General features: G+C 46.8%; 1 protein-coding gene and 1 long non-coding RNA gene across 2 annotated transcripts in view; one reads left to right on the forward strand and one right to left on the reverse strand.

The window, feature by feature from the left end:
* Positions 1–711: 711 nt before the first annotated feature.
* The window catches only part of TMEM201 (transmembrane protein 201), a 31,205-nt gene continuing 15,726 nt past the window's right edge, over positions 712–16,190 (forward strand). The window contains exons 1-6 of the mRNA XM_034438875.3: positions 712–1,498; positions 9,532–9,652; positions 9,915–10,109; positions 11,825–12,001; positions 13,144–13,532; positions 14,963–15,166. Coding sequence (XP_034294766.2) covers positions 1,383–1,498; positions 9,532–9,652; positions 9,915–10,109; positions 11,825–12,001; positions 13,144–13,532; positions 14,963–15,166 — 1,202 coding nt within the window. The 5' untranslated portion in view covers positions 712–1,382. The remainder of the gene's footprint in view (positions 1,499–9,531; positions 9,653–9,914; positions 10,110–11,824; positions 12,002–13,143; positions 13,533–14,962; positions 15,167–16,190) is intronic.
* Positions 3,898–16,190, reverse strand: part of LOC132709254 (uncharacterized) — a 79,797-nt gene continuing 67,504 nt past the window's right edge. Inside the window, exons 4-5 of the long non-coding RNA XR_009620288.2 lie at positions 14,944–15,469; positions 3,898–3,981 (exon numbers count right to left, since the gene is read on the reverse strand). This is a non-coding gene — a long non-coding RNA (uncharacterized LOC132709254). The remainder of the gene's footprint in view (positions 3,982–14,943; positions 15,470–16,190) is intronic.

Raw genomic sequence — 16,190 nt, forward strand, 5'->3', positions numbered from 1 at the left:
GGAACCTTCGAGATTAGCGAAGATGTATCCGAATTTAAACCCAACCTGCTGGAAATGCAAACAGGCACAGGGCACTTTCTTTCATGTCTGGTGGCTTTGCCCCAAAATTAGGAAATACTGGGAAAAAAAATAAAAACTTGGCTAACAGAAATAACAGCAGAGGAAATAAGAGTTGAAACCAGAAATTTTTCTATTTAGGCATGATCAAAGAAAATCTCTCGTTTTTTTCTACCGGTTTCACTTTTCTTCTTTCGACTGTCACCTCTATTCTAACAGCAAACCCTTCCTAAAAGTCATTCATTGCATTACATTCTTGATTAAATTATCTTTCCATTGAGATATCATTTTATGGCACGACTCCCTCCCCCCCCCCCCAAAAAAAAGTAGTGTTATTTAGCTAAATTTTAGAAAATAACACTTTTTCCCCCAAAAGGCTTCGAACAATTTTGGCCACTAGTTTCCAAGGCGTTTTGGATCCATCACGCCCCAGGCGGCTTTCCAAGCGTGATCGTGGCGAAAAAGCACGACATTGTCCGTTCCCCTTCGCCCCCTCCCCAATCTTTTCTTTTTCTTTTTAATCCTCGCGCGTTGGTGGACTCGGTTCCCCCTCGCCTGCCGGCACGACGCTGCCCTTTCACGAGGCGGCCCTCGAGCTTCCCCCGCCGCCCACCTTCCAATTCCTCCCCTCCGCCTCCTGTTTATAAAAGACCCGCGGCTGCGGAGCGGCTTGCAGCGGAGACCGAGCCGAACGGCGCGGCTTAAAAGACAGAAGCCGTGCAGCCGATTCCCCGCTGCAAAGGAAGATCCCGGATCGCGGGAACCTCGGTACACGCGGTGGGTGGGTGGCTGGGTGAGGACCGTGGTGTAACCCTGTAGAATAGATCCCCCCTCTGTTAGAGATCCATCCATGCCCAGGGGGAGGATCCGGGCTCGGTGGAAGAGGCGGAGCCGAGGAAGGTCAAGCCGCGGGAAGGAGAGGGAAAAGGCGCTGATCCCAACCAGCCGCCGCCGCCGCCGCTGGATTTCCCCCTTCGAACGTTCGCCCCCAAGCGGCCGCGTGATTGGCTGCCCGGCGTTCTAACACCCTCCGCCCCCCGCGGGGAGAGCGGCGACTCAACGTTCCAAAGGGGCGCCGAACGTTCTAAAAAGGCAACTCAACGTTCCATCGGCGGATACACGCGGGGAATTTTTTTTTTTCCCCTCCAGCACGAGGAAAAAGGAGGCAGCGACCCCCGCTTTTTTTTTTCCTCCCCCCCCTCTTTTTTTCTCTCCTCTCCTTCTCCATCCGCGATTCGGTTTCTTTCTCTCTCTCTCTCTTTTTTTTTAATTAACCCCCCCTTCCATTCCTCTCCACCCCACGGCTCCCCACCACCACCACCACCATGGAAGACGTCGGCGCCTTGGTGGCGGCTTACTCCCGCGGCCTGGCCGGGGGCCTCGGCGTGACCGTGTGCGCCGCCGCTGCCGGCGGAGTCTTGCTTTATAAAATCGCGCGAAGGTAAGAGAAGGAGGCCGAGCTTTTGGCTTTGTATATTGCCTCTCGCGATCGGGGGCGATTGGTGGGTGTGGGGGCGAGGCCCAGAGGCGGATTTGCCCTTCTTACGACGTGGGGGTGAGTGCGGGGGGAGACTCGACGTCCTGTCTTAACCTCCCCCCCCCCAACCTCCCCATTCCTCCACTTCGCGCGCTTATCAAACGCTAAAAAGTTTTGGGGGGGGGGTCTCGCAGACGGGGGCAGCAGACCCGGGGGATGTACTCGGGGGTGTTGTCCCCCCCCTCCTCCGCCCCGTGGCTCCAAAGGCGGGGGCGATGGGGTGTCTTTTAAGGGGGAGAAATCGCCCTGGCTGGGGAGCCTTGCAGCCTGCCCGGCCCACGTGCCTGGAGTATGGGAGTGCAGCCCTTCCGGGTTCAACTTTGCATTTTGTGTGTGTGTGTGTGTGAACGTGTGTCCCTGCCTGCCTGGAATGTGAATTCAAAGTAGCTTGGAGAGAAATCTCCGCTGAAATGGCCAAAGATAGGTAGGTAGGTAGGTACGGTAGGTAGGTAAGTAGATACAGTAGATAGATATGGTAGGTAGGTAGGTAGATGGATAGGATAGATGGATAGGATTAGATAGGTAGGTAGGTAGATAGATAGATGGATAGGCTAGGCTAGGATTAGATAGATACATAGGTAGGTAGGTAGATATGGTATAGGGTAGGTAGATAGGTAGATGGATAGGAATATGTAGGTAGATTAGGTAGGTAGGTACATGGATACTATAGATAGATAGGGGTAGATAGGTACCCCAAAAATAAGACACCCCCTGATAATAAGCCCAATTGGGCTTTTGAGCGCATGGCAATAAGGCCAAGCGCTTATTTCACGGTTCCCAAAAATATAAGACGGGGTCTTATTTTCGGGGAAACACGGTAGGTAGGTAGATATGGTAGGTAGGTAGGTAGATGGATATATAGATAGATACAGTAGGTAGGTAGATGGATAGGATAGGATAGGATAGGATAGATAGGTACCATGTTTTCCCGAAAATAAGACCCTGTCTTATATTTTTTTGAACCCTGAAATAAGCGCTTGGCCTTATTGCCATGCACTCAAAAGCCCGATTGGGATTATTATCAGGGGGTGTCTTATTTGGGGGGAAAACCGGGTAGGTAGATATGGTAGATAGATACGGTAGGTAGGTAGATGGATAGGATAGATGGGTAGGATTAGATAGATTAGATTAGATAGATAGATAGATAGATAGATAGATAGATACATACATACGTAGGTAGGTAGGTAGGTAGGTAGGTAGGTAGGTAGATGGATAAGGTAGGTAGACGGATAGGATAGATAGATAGATAGATTTATTTATTGGTTCGATTTATATGCGCCCTTCTCCGGAGAATCAGGGCGGCTTACAATGCGTTAAGCAATAGCCTTCATACTTTTGTATATACCTGCTTAGTAGGGCTTTCGTTCCCCCCCACCCACCCAAGCGGTGTTCTTTTTTATACAAAGTCAGTTTATTGCCCCTACAATCCGGGTCTTCATTTTACCTACCTTGGAAGGATAGAAGGCTGAGTCAACCTTGAGATGGATGGATGGATGGATGGATAGATAGATAGATAGATAGATAGATAGATAGATAGATACATAGATACATAGATACATAGATACATAGATAGGTAGATTTTATTTATTTATTTATTGCGATTTATTTACAAAATGACAACTTCAATACAAATCACAATACAATACCAAATTAAAATCAGTAACCCAATTAAAAAATGATTTAAAATTATACCAGTGTACCCCCAAACGGATCAGTTGATACTGTAGGTAGGTAGATACAGTAGGTAGATGGATAGGATAGGATAAGTTAGGTAGGTAGATGGATAGATAAGGTAGGTAGGTAGATAGGATAGGATAGGATAGGATGATAGATAGATAGATAGATAGATAGATAGATAGATAGATAGATAGATACTGTAGGTAGGTAGGTAGATACAGTAGGTAGATGGATAGGATAGGATAAGTTAGGTAGATGGATAGATAAGGTAGGTAGGTAGATAGGATAGGATAGGATGATAGATAGATAGATTAGATAGATAGATAGATAGATAGATAGATAGATAGATAGATAGATAGATAGATACTGTAGGTAGGTAGGTAGATACAGTAGGTAGATGGATAGGATAAGAGGTAGGTAGATGGATAGATAAGGTAGGTAGATAGGATAGGAGAGGAGAGGATAGGATAGGATAAGATGATAGATAGATAGATGATAGATAGATAGATAGAAAGATAGATAGATAGATAGATAGATGGATAGATCTCTCACACAAACACACTCAACAAACTCATGCAAGCTGCAAAAAGCATCCCTTTGGGATAAGTTAGCAAATTTGTGGCCTACCTTCCAGGGAGGTTTTCATAAGAAACATCAGAATCTTGAGCTGTACCATCCCGTCTGGTATACCCCAAAGGGCCGCAGGATTCCTGGAGAAGCAGATGTTCGTGTGAGATTGTTCACGGGCAAAGGCAATGCTACACAACTTCGCTACAGATTTTGTTTTATTTAAACGGGGGTCTTCGGAGGTCACGTTGGGTGTTTTTTGGGATAGGAGACCACGAGGAAATCCAAGGGCAGCAGGGTAAACGGAGTTGGGCAAAATATGCCGGCAAAAAAAGGAGATGCCAATCTGAATGAAGTTTAACTTGATTTAACTTACATGTTTATTGTTACAAATACACGCTACCTTTTCTTTGATCACCATTCACCTATTTTATCCTCACCACAACCCTCCGAGGTAGGCTGGTAGAAGGGAAGTGGTTTCGTGCAATCCCAGTGAATATATATATATATATACTGTTGAGGATACCTGCATTAGATCTAATACTTTAAAATAATATTACAGTGTATTATTAAAGTATCAAAATAATACTAATGTTTTGCTCTGAAGTTATTCCGTATTTTAAGGGATTCGCGATTTTGAAAAAGGGGGATAACTCGGTTTATTTTTTTACAAGACTGTTGAATGGTCAAAGGTGCTTCGAATATTTCTGCAGCAATTGTCATTTTTTTTTAAAGGACCCAAAGAGACTTGACATATTTCTTTCTCTAGGTATCGGAGGACCCATCGTCCCTAGCCCGCTGGGCTGGGAATAACGGAGGACAGAACCAATTCAAAAATTCTTCAAAAATTTTAGGAAGGGGTGCTTGGTTGCTGGGTGGGCGTGGCCAAGTCGGCCTCCTGTACCACGGCGAGGACTGGCTTTTTGCCCTCCCCAGGCTCTGGAGGCTTTCTTTGAGCCTCCAAGAGGGCAAAAACGGCCTCCCCAGGCTCCGGAGGACCTCTGGAGGCCGGAAACGATAGGCCCGTTTTTCACCCTCCCTGAACCTCCGTGCACGCCCTGCACATACCTGCATCCAAAACGGGCCGTGTGGGGACTCCTGGGAGGGGCAAGGCCAGCTAGGAGTGGGATTTGGGGGTTCTCCGAACTCCACCGAACCTTACCTAGAGTTTCTCCCGAATTCCCAGCAGCCCACCCCTAGGCATAACCCGAGAGCCTGTGCTGAATTTTTCCTTAGAGAACATTAAAACGTTGAGCAGAGTCAGGATCTGTGGCACAATTGTGGCTTAAATCAACCAGAGTTGGAGTTTATGGGGAAAAAACATGGCCTGCGGGAAAATATTATTATATTTTTATTGGTTTTTGAGGAACAAAAAATGGTCAGTTCAGAGGGGTGAGGATTTGGGGGATGGGCCGGGAAGCATTGGCCTGAAATTGGGCAATTAAATCTCTGGCTCTATAGAGAGAGGCCCCTTCTTGTTTTTTTCACACCCTTCCGAAAGCAGAACAAATAAGGAGCCTTGGTAGTACAGTGGTTTAAAGCACCCTGCTATTAACACAGCTGCCTGCAATTATTGCAGGTTCGAATCTTACCAGGCTCAAGGTTGACTCAGCCTTCCATCCTTTCTAAGGTAGGTAAATTGAGGACCCAGTTTGTGGGGGCAATAAACTGACTTTGTATAAATATACAAAAGTATGAAGGCTATTGCTTAGCGCATTGTAAGCCGCCCTGAGTCTCCGGAGAAGGGCGGCATATAAATCAAATAATAAAAAAAAAAATTTACAACCACACTGAAAAAGTAACTTACGACCGTTTTTCACACTTATAACCACTTGATCAGGTGATCGGTGTATTTCAAGACATGGGGAAGAATTTGTATATGGTTAGAAAAGTAATATGAAGATAAGAGGATAGATAAATGATTTAAATAATAGAAAGTTAAACGAGGGAGAGGATAATAAAGAAATAGAAACCCAGATGACACCAGAGTAAATGAAAAGGGGGGAAAAGAAAGAAGATTATAAGAATAAATGTACAATTCTGATGATAATACTGATAGATAGAATAAATCTGAAAAGAAACTGAAAGAAAGTATATATGATTAGAATACAGGAGTTGCTCGGATACCAAATGAGAATATTCCACAGCAATTGATTAGTTTCCATCCATGGTTTCTTTTCTTGCCTTCTGGTGCTTTGGGAAATAAGTGGACCCCCTCTTCTGATGTGGCAGCCCCTCAAATACTGGAAGACTGCTATCATGTCCCTTCCAGCTCTGTTCCGATTGCTTACTTAACTGCAGCAAGGAAGGTCGTAAAATGGGGCAAATCTCACTTAACAACGGTCTCTATTAGCAATGGAAATTTTGAGCTCAGTTTTGGTTGTAAATCAAGGATTACTTGTAAGCAGAAGCTGAGGGATTTCTAGTTGATATTAGCAGTTGGCCGGTCAGGATAGGACTGGCACTCACAGGAATGCTGCCAAAAATTCTTTTAGGAACAATTGGCTATTTCTGAGACACCTGTCTATCTAATACCCGGTTTGTTAGCGCACTGCAAAGAATGAATTAACAATTTTGGTTCTGCTTTATAAGAGCTGAAAGCGAGGAATCAGCTGATCGGGCTTAGCTTGGGGAAAAAAGATTTAATTTATCTATGGCTGTTTATGGCTTATTCAGAGCCCACTTTTCTATTATTTCTCATGTGTTTTATTGGGTCCTATAAAAAGGAAATGCATCAAAATTTGGGGCGGCAGATCCTTTAATTTTTGTATTTGCAGTTCAAAAGTTGGGAAGAAACACTTATGTACAAAATAGAAGGGCATTTCTAACACGCAGCCAAGGTGTTCTTGGAAGCTTTTTAAAGTTCTTTTAATATTTGCATGCTTTTTTTTTTAATTGATGGAGTTGGGAAATTCTTCTGACTAGCTAACAGCAACAATTAAGGGAACCCTAATATAAAATAATCCTAAACTGGCCTATTTAACCCTTAAAGAAATGACTTGACTTGAAGGATCAGTGATATAACGAAGGTTAGCTTAACTTGGTTAAATAAATAGTGTAATTATTACTGTTATTAACATTAATATAATTGCTACTAATGCAATGAATATTGTTGTAAACACTTCGATTATTATTTCCTAAAATGATTTGTACCCAGACAAACACACTGTTCAGTTGAAACGGGAATTTTTGTATGTTTAAAAAATAAAATAAAAACTTATTACAAAAAAAGAAAGAAAAAGAAAGAAAAAAAAGAAAGAAAGAAACGACTTGACAGTTTCCCTAACTGAATCAGCTGTTGTTAAAAAATAAATTAAAATTGTTCAGATTTTAGGATTTGGCAAGGATTGGTTCATTTCTCTCCAGAGAGAAAGAAAAGGGGTGTCTTTAAAAAAAAAAAAAACTTTTAAAGTGTGATGAGCAATATCCTCATGAAAAATAGCATGAATTTTGTCAATTTAATGGAAAGGTGATGAAAAGTTTAGATTGCTTTTTAAAGCAAGTGGGTTTTTACAAAAACCACTTTTTAAAGGTTCCTCTCGGGGCGGGGGTTCTGTGGTAAGCCTTCCTCTGCAAGTCCCTTGATTCTTAAACCCTCGTCCCCAAACACTATGGGTTTTGTAGTCCCCTACATTCAGAAAGCAGCCAAGCCAGAAAACAGAAGTTTTATGAATATGATGAAAGCCAGTTGGGTATCACCAAGGAAGCCAAAGAAACCCCTTGGGGGGGGGTTCTTTACCCCACGGCAAGAGTCAACAGCTGCACCCCCCAGGGCAGAGCTACATGGGAACAGGTGTCCAGATGCTATGGAATCTCTCCTCGCTGCCATTTGCTGCCGCCTGTTAAGGCAGAAGTCCAACAGGTGCTGACACCCAATCCTGGTTTTTAAGGGAATTGGCTTCCCCGTAGCTGGGGGCTAGTTCTTCAATTGTCAAAGGGGGGAATGGGGGCTGCCACATTCCCCCCTCCCCTTTATTTAATTAGCCCTAGCAGCTGGTCACATGTGTTGCAGCCAAGTGTTCATACTGGATTTTTATTTTCAACAAAATTATTCTTCTCTTCCTTACTGGTATCTTATCTCTTCCCACTTATTACTATAACCTTGTTGCTTGTATCTTTCAATTATGTTGTTTTTATTTGTTTTCTAGTACGATTTGATAGCTTGTTGTATCTTTTTATTCTTGATGAATGTATTTTATTTTTCTTTACGTACACTGAGAGTATATACACCTAAGACAAATTCCTTGGGTGTCTAATCACATTTGGCCAATAAAGAATTCCTATTCTGTTCTGTTCTGTTCTATTCTATTCTATTCTATTCTATTCTATTCTATTCTATTCTATTCTATTCTATTCTATTCTATTCCATTCCATTCCATTCCATTCCATTCCATTCCATTCCATTCCATTCCATTCCATTCCATTCCAGTTCTGTTCTGTTCTGTTCTGTTCTGTTCTGTTCCATTCCATTCCATTCTTTACTTTCCTATTCTATTCTATTCCCTATTCTATTCTATTCTATTATTTGGGGGGGGTGTTTCCTCCCCAGACATCCCTGTTTTTGTCTTCTCCCTCAGTCTAGTCCAGAAAGGGGGGGGGATGGCATCCATTATTATTATTATTATTATTATTATTATTATTATTATTATTATTATTTACACAAAAATGACAGTATACACAGCAAACGAGATAACCATGCTGGATTTCGTATCACAAATCACTAGTCGAACACTACTTCTTCTTCTTCTTCTTCTTCTTCTTCTTCTTCTTCTTCTTCTTCTTCTTCTTATTATTATTATTATTATTATTATTATTATTATTATTATTGCTTTTGAGCAGAAAGTAGGCAGAAAAACTTCTCTCTATCCAAGAGGCGGCAAAATATTGGGGCGGGGTGGTGCTGCCTCTTGGACCAGCCTAGTGAGACGGTTGCTAGGTAACCCCAAGATGCCTCCGTTGCCCGGCAACGGAAACCCCTTCCGAAGAAGCAGGCAGGAAGTGGCAAGGTTACTAGGCAACCAGCAAAAAAAACAACAACCCTGCTTCATCTGAAGCAGGCAGGAAGTGGCAAGGTTGCTAGGCAACCAGCACATGGCTTCTCTCCATCCTTTCCAGCCAGCGGGCCTTCCAGAATGCCTTTGTGCCATTTTTGGAGCAAAAGGTTCCAACGTTTGGTGGGCGATGGGGTCCCATAGATTAAAGTGGAGTCCGGTTTTTTTTGGGGGGGGGGCATGAGTAAAATAGGGATTGGGCCCTGCTTGTGGGACCACCCCCCCCACCCCAACCGAAGGACCGTGGCCTACCCTTTCTTTGTGCAAACATTGTGATTTAAAATATGGATGTGAAAGTGCAAAAAGTCCTGCAGAAACGACTTAAGAATTGTCCAACTTTCTTTCTTTCTTTCTTTCTTTCTTTCTTTCTTTATTTATTTATTTATTTATTTATTTATTTATTTATTTATTTATTTATTTATTTATTTTCAATTTATATACCGCCCTTCTCCCTGAGGACTCAGGGCGCTGCACAGCCAGAATTAAAAACATGAAATACAAATATTAAAAACTATATAAATATATCTATATAAATCAACTTCAAAGTTGGGGGGGGCGGCCCATTGTCCCCCTTACTTTTTTTTTTTTGGATGGTTCTTAATTTCTCCTTCCTGCTTCTCCCCCCCCCGCCTCCCCCCACAGGCCGAAGCCCACCCACACGACGGTCAACTGCTGGTTTTGTAACCAGGACACCGTGGTGCCGTACGGGAATCGCAATTGCTGGGATTGTCCGAATTGTGAGCAGTACAACGGATTTGAAGAGGTGGGCCTGGCATCGCTCTGGGTGGCCGGTCCCTATTTGGGGGCCCATATAGGGACCTAGTGGGAATGGGGATTTTGCAGGATCCTTAGTTTGATCCAGCGGTGGAATCCAATTTTTTTTTTTTTACTAGCGGTTCTGTGGGCGTGGTGTGGCTTGGTGGGCGGGGCTTGGTGGGCGGGGCAGGGGAAGCTTTGAAGGCGATTAAAACTGATTTGTTAGACTCTTCCTTTTCTTTTCTTTTTCTTTTTTTCGTTCCTCTTAGAATGGAGATTACAACAAGCCAATTCCAGCTCAATACATGGAGAATCTAAATCACGTCATTTCCGGGGCGGGGGCCTTCTACGACCCCACCAAGCCTCAACAATGGGTCAGTAGCCAGGTTCTCCTTTGTAAGAAGTGTAACAACTACCAGACCATGAAGATCAAGCAACTGGCGTCCTTCAGCCCCCGAGAAGAGGTAGGAGAGCGAACGAAAGTCGTTTCCCCTGTCTGGTTTTGCTCCCGGCCTCAGTTTTGCTCATCTGTAAAATGGACGCCTTGTTTGCTTCTGTTCTAAAAGTACGCAAACGGGGCTCGTGCAGCACTACTTATTTGATGCTGCCTCCCCTACACGGTTGCGCGTTCAAAGTGCCTTAGAAAATACAGGCGGTCCTCGGGTTACGACCATAATTGAGCCCAAAGTTTACGTTGCTAAGTGAAACACTCGTTAAGTGGGTTTTGCCACGTTTTACGAAGTAACCTTGTGTTGTGGCCTGTGCGGCTGGTGGCTGATTCGGACAGCGAGGAGGCTGGTGTGGTGCTGCGCCAGCAGCCTGTGCAGCTGGCACTCGAGTCGGGACAGTGAGGAGGCTGGAGAAGATGTGGTGCCAGAGGCGGGGATTCAGCCAGGGCCTTCAGAACCTCCAGAAGCTCCTTTAAGTGAAGAGGACGAAGAGGAGGAGCCTCTTCTCGATGCATGGGCGCGCAGAGAAGGAGGTCTCCTCGAGAGTAAGGCTTGGGGCTAATTGGCCACTCCCTTAGCCTATTTAAGGAGGAATGCCGACTGAAGCAATTTGCAGGGAACAACTTCATTCACTCTCCTTCGTGCCTTGATCTTTAGTTCTCTGCAAATTGCTTCTGGGCTTTCTGCCAACCATAGTAAGATTAAGATTATTTATTCTTCGAATTCTTGTAGGCTGTTAAGAAAGTTGATTAACAGCCTTTGTTTGGAAAAAAAAACTGATTTAATTTAGTAAACTAAGGTTTGTACAGACTTTGTGTGTGCTGCGTTCTTTGGGGTCCACAGCTGGGGCAGAACACCTGGTCGTGACCCGAATCCTTGCCCATTCAATTAGTGACACGGTGGTTTAAGTGAATCCTGTTTTCCCTATAAACTTTGCATGTTGGATGGTCCCCGAAGTGACCCCTGGGACGTTGCGACCATCATAAATACGATCCAGTTGCCAAGCATCCGAATTTTTATGGCGTGGGCATGGGGAAGCTGCAACAGTTGTAAAGTTTGAAAGTCACTTTTTTCCCCATGCCGTTGTAACTTTGAATGGTCACTAAATGAACTGTTGTAAGTCTCCTAAACCCTATCTGTCCTGACCCAGCTCTCCAAGCACGACAACCCCCCTGACGTGAACGCAAAAGATTTCTTTATTAGGAACGCCGGCAGCCCCGGCAAAAAGTTTCTCTCTCACCGCAGGCTAAGAAATCCGGCCGGTCCGGAGATGAACAGTTGCCTGCCACACCTATTCATCTCCTCCCCCTGCCTTTTATCCCCAGAGCTAGGGTGGGGCTTTGCTAGTAGCAGTGGCTCTTCTGTCCCAAGGACCGGCCCATTGATTTCCAGTGCTCTCCTCTCCTCTGCCTTCAGTGCATCTGCACGTCAGGCACTGGACCCAGCTCTTCCTCTTCCTCATCAGCCACCTCCAGACTTGGGGGCTGTTGACTCTCCATCTGAGGGCTGACGGACAGCCCAGGCTCCGCCTCTGTCTCTCTCTCTCTCTCTCTCTGCCAACTCCATTCCCTCTTCCCCCTCGGAGTTCTCAGGTTGCGTTGATGCTGACCCTGGCCCCCCACGTCTTCTCCTCCTCCTCCTCCTCCGATTCGGCTGCTGAAGGAACCAGCGGCCGACAGACCACAACGCTATCAAATTTTTTCATTCTAATTTCTCTCTTTTTGGGGCAGGGCAAATACGACGAAGAAATCGAAGTATATAAACACCACTTGGAGCAGACTTACAAACTCTGCCGGCCCTGCCAAGCCGCCGTCGAATATTATATCAAGCATCAAAACCGCCAGCTTCGCGCTCTCCTCCTCCGGCACCATTTCAACAATCGGAAAAGCGACAAGACGTACATGCAGGTAGGAAGGGTGTCGGGACCTCCCATCTTGGCGCCGTCTATTTGAAGGCCTCGCCGTTCAGCTCCGCTCATGCAGCAGGGGGACTGAAGAGATTGAAATCTTAGCAATTCTGCTGGTGTGATTGTGGTGCTTGGTTCTGTCTCTTTTTCGGCTACATGCAAAATACCGTATTTTTCAGACTAAATTTAGAAGAGGAAAACAACAACATGTTCCCCTTTTTTTGGGCCGTTTTCATTTTTTCTGAAAAAAGCCTGAAAAACAGGCCAAAAAAAGCCTTGAAAACAGGCTGAAAAAAGCCTCAAAAACGGACCGAAAAAAGCCTCGAAAACGGGCCGGAAAAAAAAACCTAAAAACGGGCCAGAAAAAGCCTCGAAAATGGGCCGGGAAAAAACCCAAAAATGAGCCAGAAAAAGCCTCAAAAACGGGCCGGAAAAAACCCCAAAAACGGGCCAGAAAAAGCCTCAAAAATGGGCTGGAAAAAGGCCCGAAAACAGGATATGTGGAGGCCAAATAAACGTCTGGCAGGTGGGCGGGGCTTCGGCAATATTCGGTCTATAAGACGCACAGACATTTTCACCCCCTTTTGGGAGACAAAAAAGTGTGTCTTATAGTCTGAAAAATACGTTATTTTATTTTATATTATATTTTATATATATATAGAGAGAGAGAGAGACAGAGAGAGAGAGAGAGGGATGTCCTTTGAGTGGTGCAGTGGCCTAGAGGTGGAGCTCTCGCCTGACTATCAGGAGGCTATGAGTTCGATCCTAGGTAGGGGAAGATATTTCTCTCTCTGGGCACAGTGAGAATATATCTGCTGAACAAAACTCCGCATTGGTGACAGGAAGGGCATCCGGCCAGTAAACACTCAGCTCCATTCAGTTGCCCAGACTCCAGCCCGCTAAGGGATTATGAGGCCGTTAGATGATGATGATGATGAGAGAGGGAGCTCCTTTCTTCTGCCTTTAAACGTTTCAAGCTCAACATGACTCCTAGGGCTGGAAGGGACCTCCGGAGGTCTTCTAGTCCAACCCCCTCCTCAAGGCCGGAGACTTTATACCATCCTGGTCAAATGGTTGTTTTATTTTTAAACACGTACACCAGATCTGCGGTGTCTGAAGTTTCTTTTTTTTCCCCCTCCGTAGAGTTTTTACGCCTCGGCTTCTGCGGGCAATACCACCCCACTGCGAGTGATTCTGCTGCGGTTTCTGGCCTTCCTCAGTTGCACCACTCTTGTGGTGATGGCCCTCTACGGGTCAGGAGAGCCCTTTTTCTCGGGTTCTGCTACATCGCCGGTTCCGCCAAGCTCAGGTCTGTCGAGGAACAAGACCGAGCCACCTCCGCCGGTGATCCTGCCACGTAACGGCTCCCTCCTGGAATCGATGGGCTGGCAAGAGGCTATCCAGTCACTCTCAGCGCAAGCCACGGAGATGCTGGAAGCAGCCTGGATCTACGGGAAGAACCATCAAACGGCCGTGGTCGTCTTGGGGCTTTTCACTTGCATCCTGGCTATGTTGCTGGCGGGACGGATCAGGTACGATGGGGCGGTCTGCGTGGAGGACTTTGGGAGACGGAGGAAGCCAAGTGCCCGAAATCCATTCTAAGCAAACACTTGAAACCCTGGATGTTGTAGGGACGCTTAAATCTCCCAGGGGTCCTCAATCCAGCGGTGAAAGGCACTTACCTTCGCTACCGGTTCGGGAGTGTAAGCTTGCGTTTACTCCGCTCGTGCACGCCTCTTCTACACATGCCCAGAGGGTCAAAAACAGGACATAATGACGTCCCGGCGGATGGGTGGAGCCTCCCGCCGCCGACGCTACCGGTTCGCACAAGCCGGATAGATCCGGCCGGATTTCACCACTACCCCAAACATAATTGCAGCACGATACAAACCCTTGAACCTTAGACAGTGGCGTAGAGAAGGGAAAATTAAGCCGCGGAGAAAGGTAAAATTGACGACGCTTCCGGCCGATGAGTGATAAACCCATTATTATGGGTTTATGGGTCATTATTATGAGTGATAATCTGGAGACAACAGCGTGCAAGGAAAAAGGGATGAGGAGGGAAGGGAGGGGGAGGAAAAAACTTTGTTCATAAAAGCTCTAGAGCAGGAGGCGGTCAAACACAATCGCCCGATGTAGTCGGATTCGGCCCGTGGGGCCATCCTGGAAAATGTTAAGGGGCTGGCCCGCGTGGCTTCGGCCCAGTCTACCCAATGTGAAGAGGAAAACATGCCAGCAGTTTAGGGAGTGGTGTCAAGCTGGCCACGCCCACCCAGTCAGCCACACCCACCCAGGTCAAATACAGCCCTGATGCGACTCCCACCACGCATGTCTGTGCGCCCCCGTGTCCCCCCGTGCATGCGCACGTGACCCACCCACCCTGCCATGTTTTGGGCCTAGCAGGCCTCCCTGCAGCCTCCTGGAACCAAATATTTTGGTTAGGTCCTGCTAGGTCCAAAACAGGCCACAGGCGGGGTGCCACCCACCCCCACGCTCCTCCCTGCCCCCTGCGCATGCGCACGCAACCCCCCGGACACATGTATGTGTCTCCCGCATCTGCCCTGCACATGTGCAGTGGAGACCCGAAAATCAGCTGGCGGGGGATGCAGGGGGCGGAGCTGAGCTAGGCGACGGCTCGCATACCTGCAGAAAGGGCTCCACGTGCCACCTGTGGCACACATGCCACCGGTTCACCATCACGGCAGTAGAATCTTCCATTTTTTGTTCCTCTTAGAATGCATCCGTCATAAGGGCGAGGACTAGTTTTCAAATAAGTTTTTCAAGGGCTGTCCTAACTCCAAACGTTTCTTAAGCAAATTGTCATAAATCAAGGACTAACTCCCTCTGTCCTCAACACACACACACACACACACACACACACACACACACACACACACACACCAGCCCCAGGGTGCCTTCCTTCAGATTCTCCCGAAAACTGACCTCTCTTTCCGCCTTCCAGGCTCCGACGCATCGACGCCTTCGCTGCCTTCCTGTGGCTGCTGGTGATGGGCTTCCACTTGGTAGAGAGGTATCTGCAGGTGGACATCCCCAGCTGGGTGGAGACCGCCAAGTTTGGCACCACCTCCCTGTGCTGCTTGGTGGGATTCGCAGCCGCCGTGGCCACGCGGAAGCCCGGGGGTCAGTGGAGACCTCAGCCCCGAAGGTCAGAGCCTCGGCAGTGACTTTGGCAGGCGGGCGGGCGGGGTTCCAAGTGCCTGAAACGCCTTCGAATTTCTCCCACGCCGCTTCATCTTCGCTCTTCCCATCTCGGCTTTTTTCCTCTTCCTCCCTCCTCTTCCTCACGTCTTCTTAGGCAGCTACCGGGTGCATCTCCGTTTGATCCACATCCGGGCCAGCTCAGCTTCACTTCCGTGGTTTTGGTGGTGGTGGGGAGACGGATGTTTGTGAAGATCAGTCTTGAGGGCCGGGATGATTTTTGGCTAGGGTGGCTGAGGTCTCTCTCCCCCTTAAAGCAAAAATAATAATAAAATAAATTACATAGATAAAATGAGTCGAAGGCAATTTAATCCCTTAAAGCAGTGAAGGCTAACCTTTTACGTCACTGCATGCCGGAGATGGCACGCAAAACCATCCCGTCTGGACCGCGCAGCCTTGCTGGCTTTTGTGCTCGCGGGAGCGCCAAAACCCAGAAAAGCAGCATTCCATCGCGCATACACGCACCGGCACTCGAACTTCCGGTTTCCGATGCGGAGACGCACCGCGATGGAAACCCGGAAGTTCGGGTGCATGCACGACGGAACGCTGCTTTTCCGGGTTTTGCCGCTCCGACGCGTCGCGGAGGCCATCTCACCGGCGCGTGTGTGCACACAGGAACGCGGAAGAGGAGCCTGCGAGGCCGCGCGAATCATCCCACGGGGGATGATTCTGCGTGCCGCATCCGGCACGCGTTCCATAGGTTCGCCAACCCGGCCTTAAAGGAAGTGATGCATCAATAAAACTGAGCAATGGGTGGGGGAGTCAATGAAACGACCCCAGGTACCCGGGCAAAAATAAAAAACCCAATTTTTTTTTTTAATTGACTTGGAGGCTTTGCAGTTAAAACTGGATTGAACCTTGTTTGCATTTACACTCTTTGCATGTTCTAAGACGGGGTATGTTACATTTGCACGGGGAAGTTTTGATTTGGTTTGAAGGGTGCGGTGTTTCCTTTCCTTTTAATATTTTAT

The sequence above is a fragment of the Pantherophis guttatus genome, chromosome 15 (genome assembly GCF_059756535.1).
Source record: "Pantherophis guttatus breed Tessera chromosome 15, ASM5975653v1, whole genome shotgun sequence".
Classification (NCBI taxonomy): Eukaryota; Metazoa; Chordata; class Lepidosauria; order Squamata; family Colubridae; genus Pantherophis; species Pantherophis guttatus.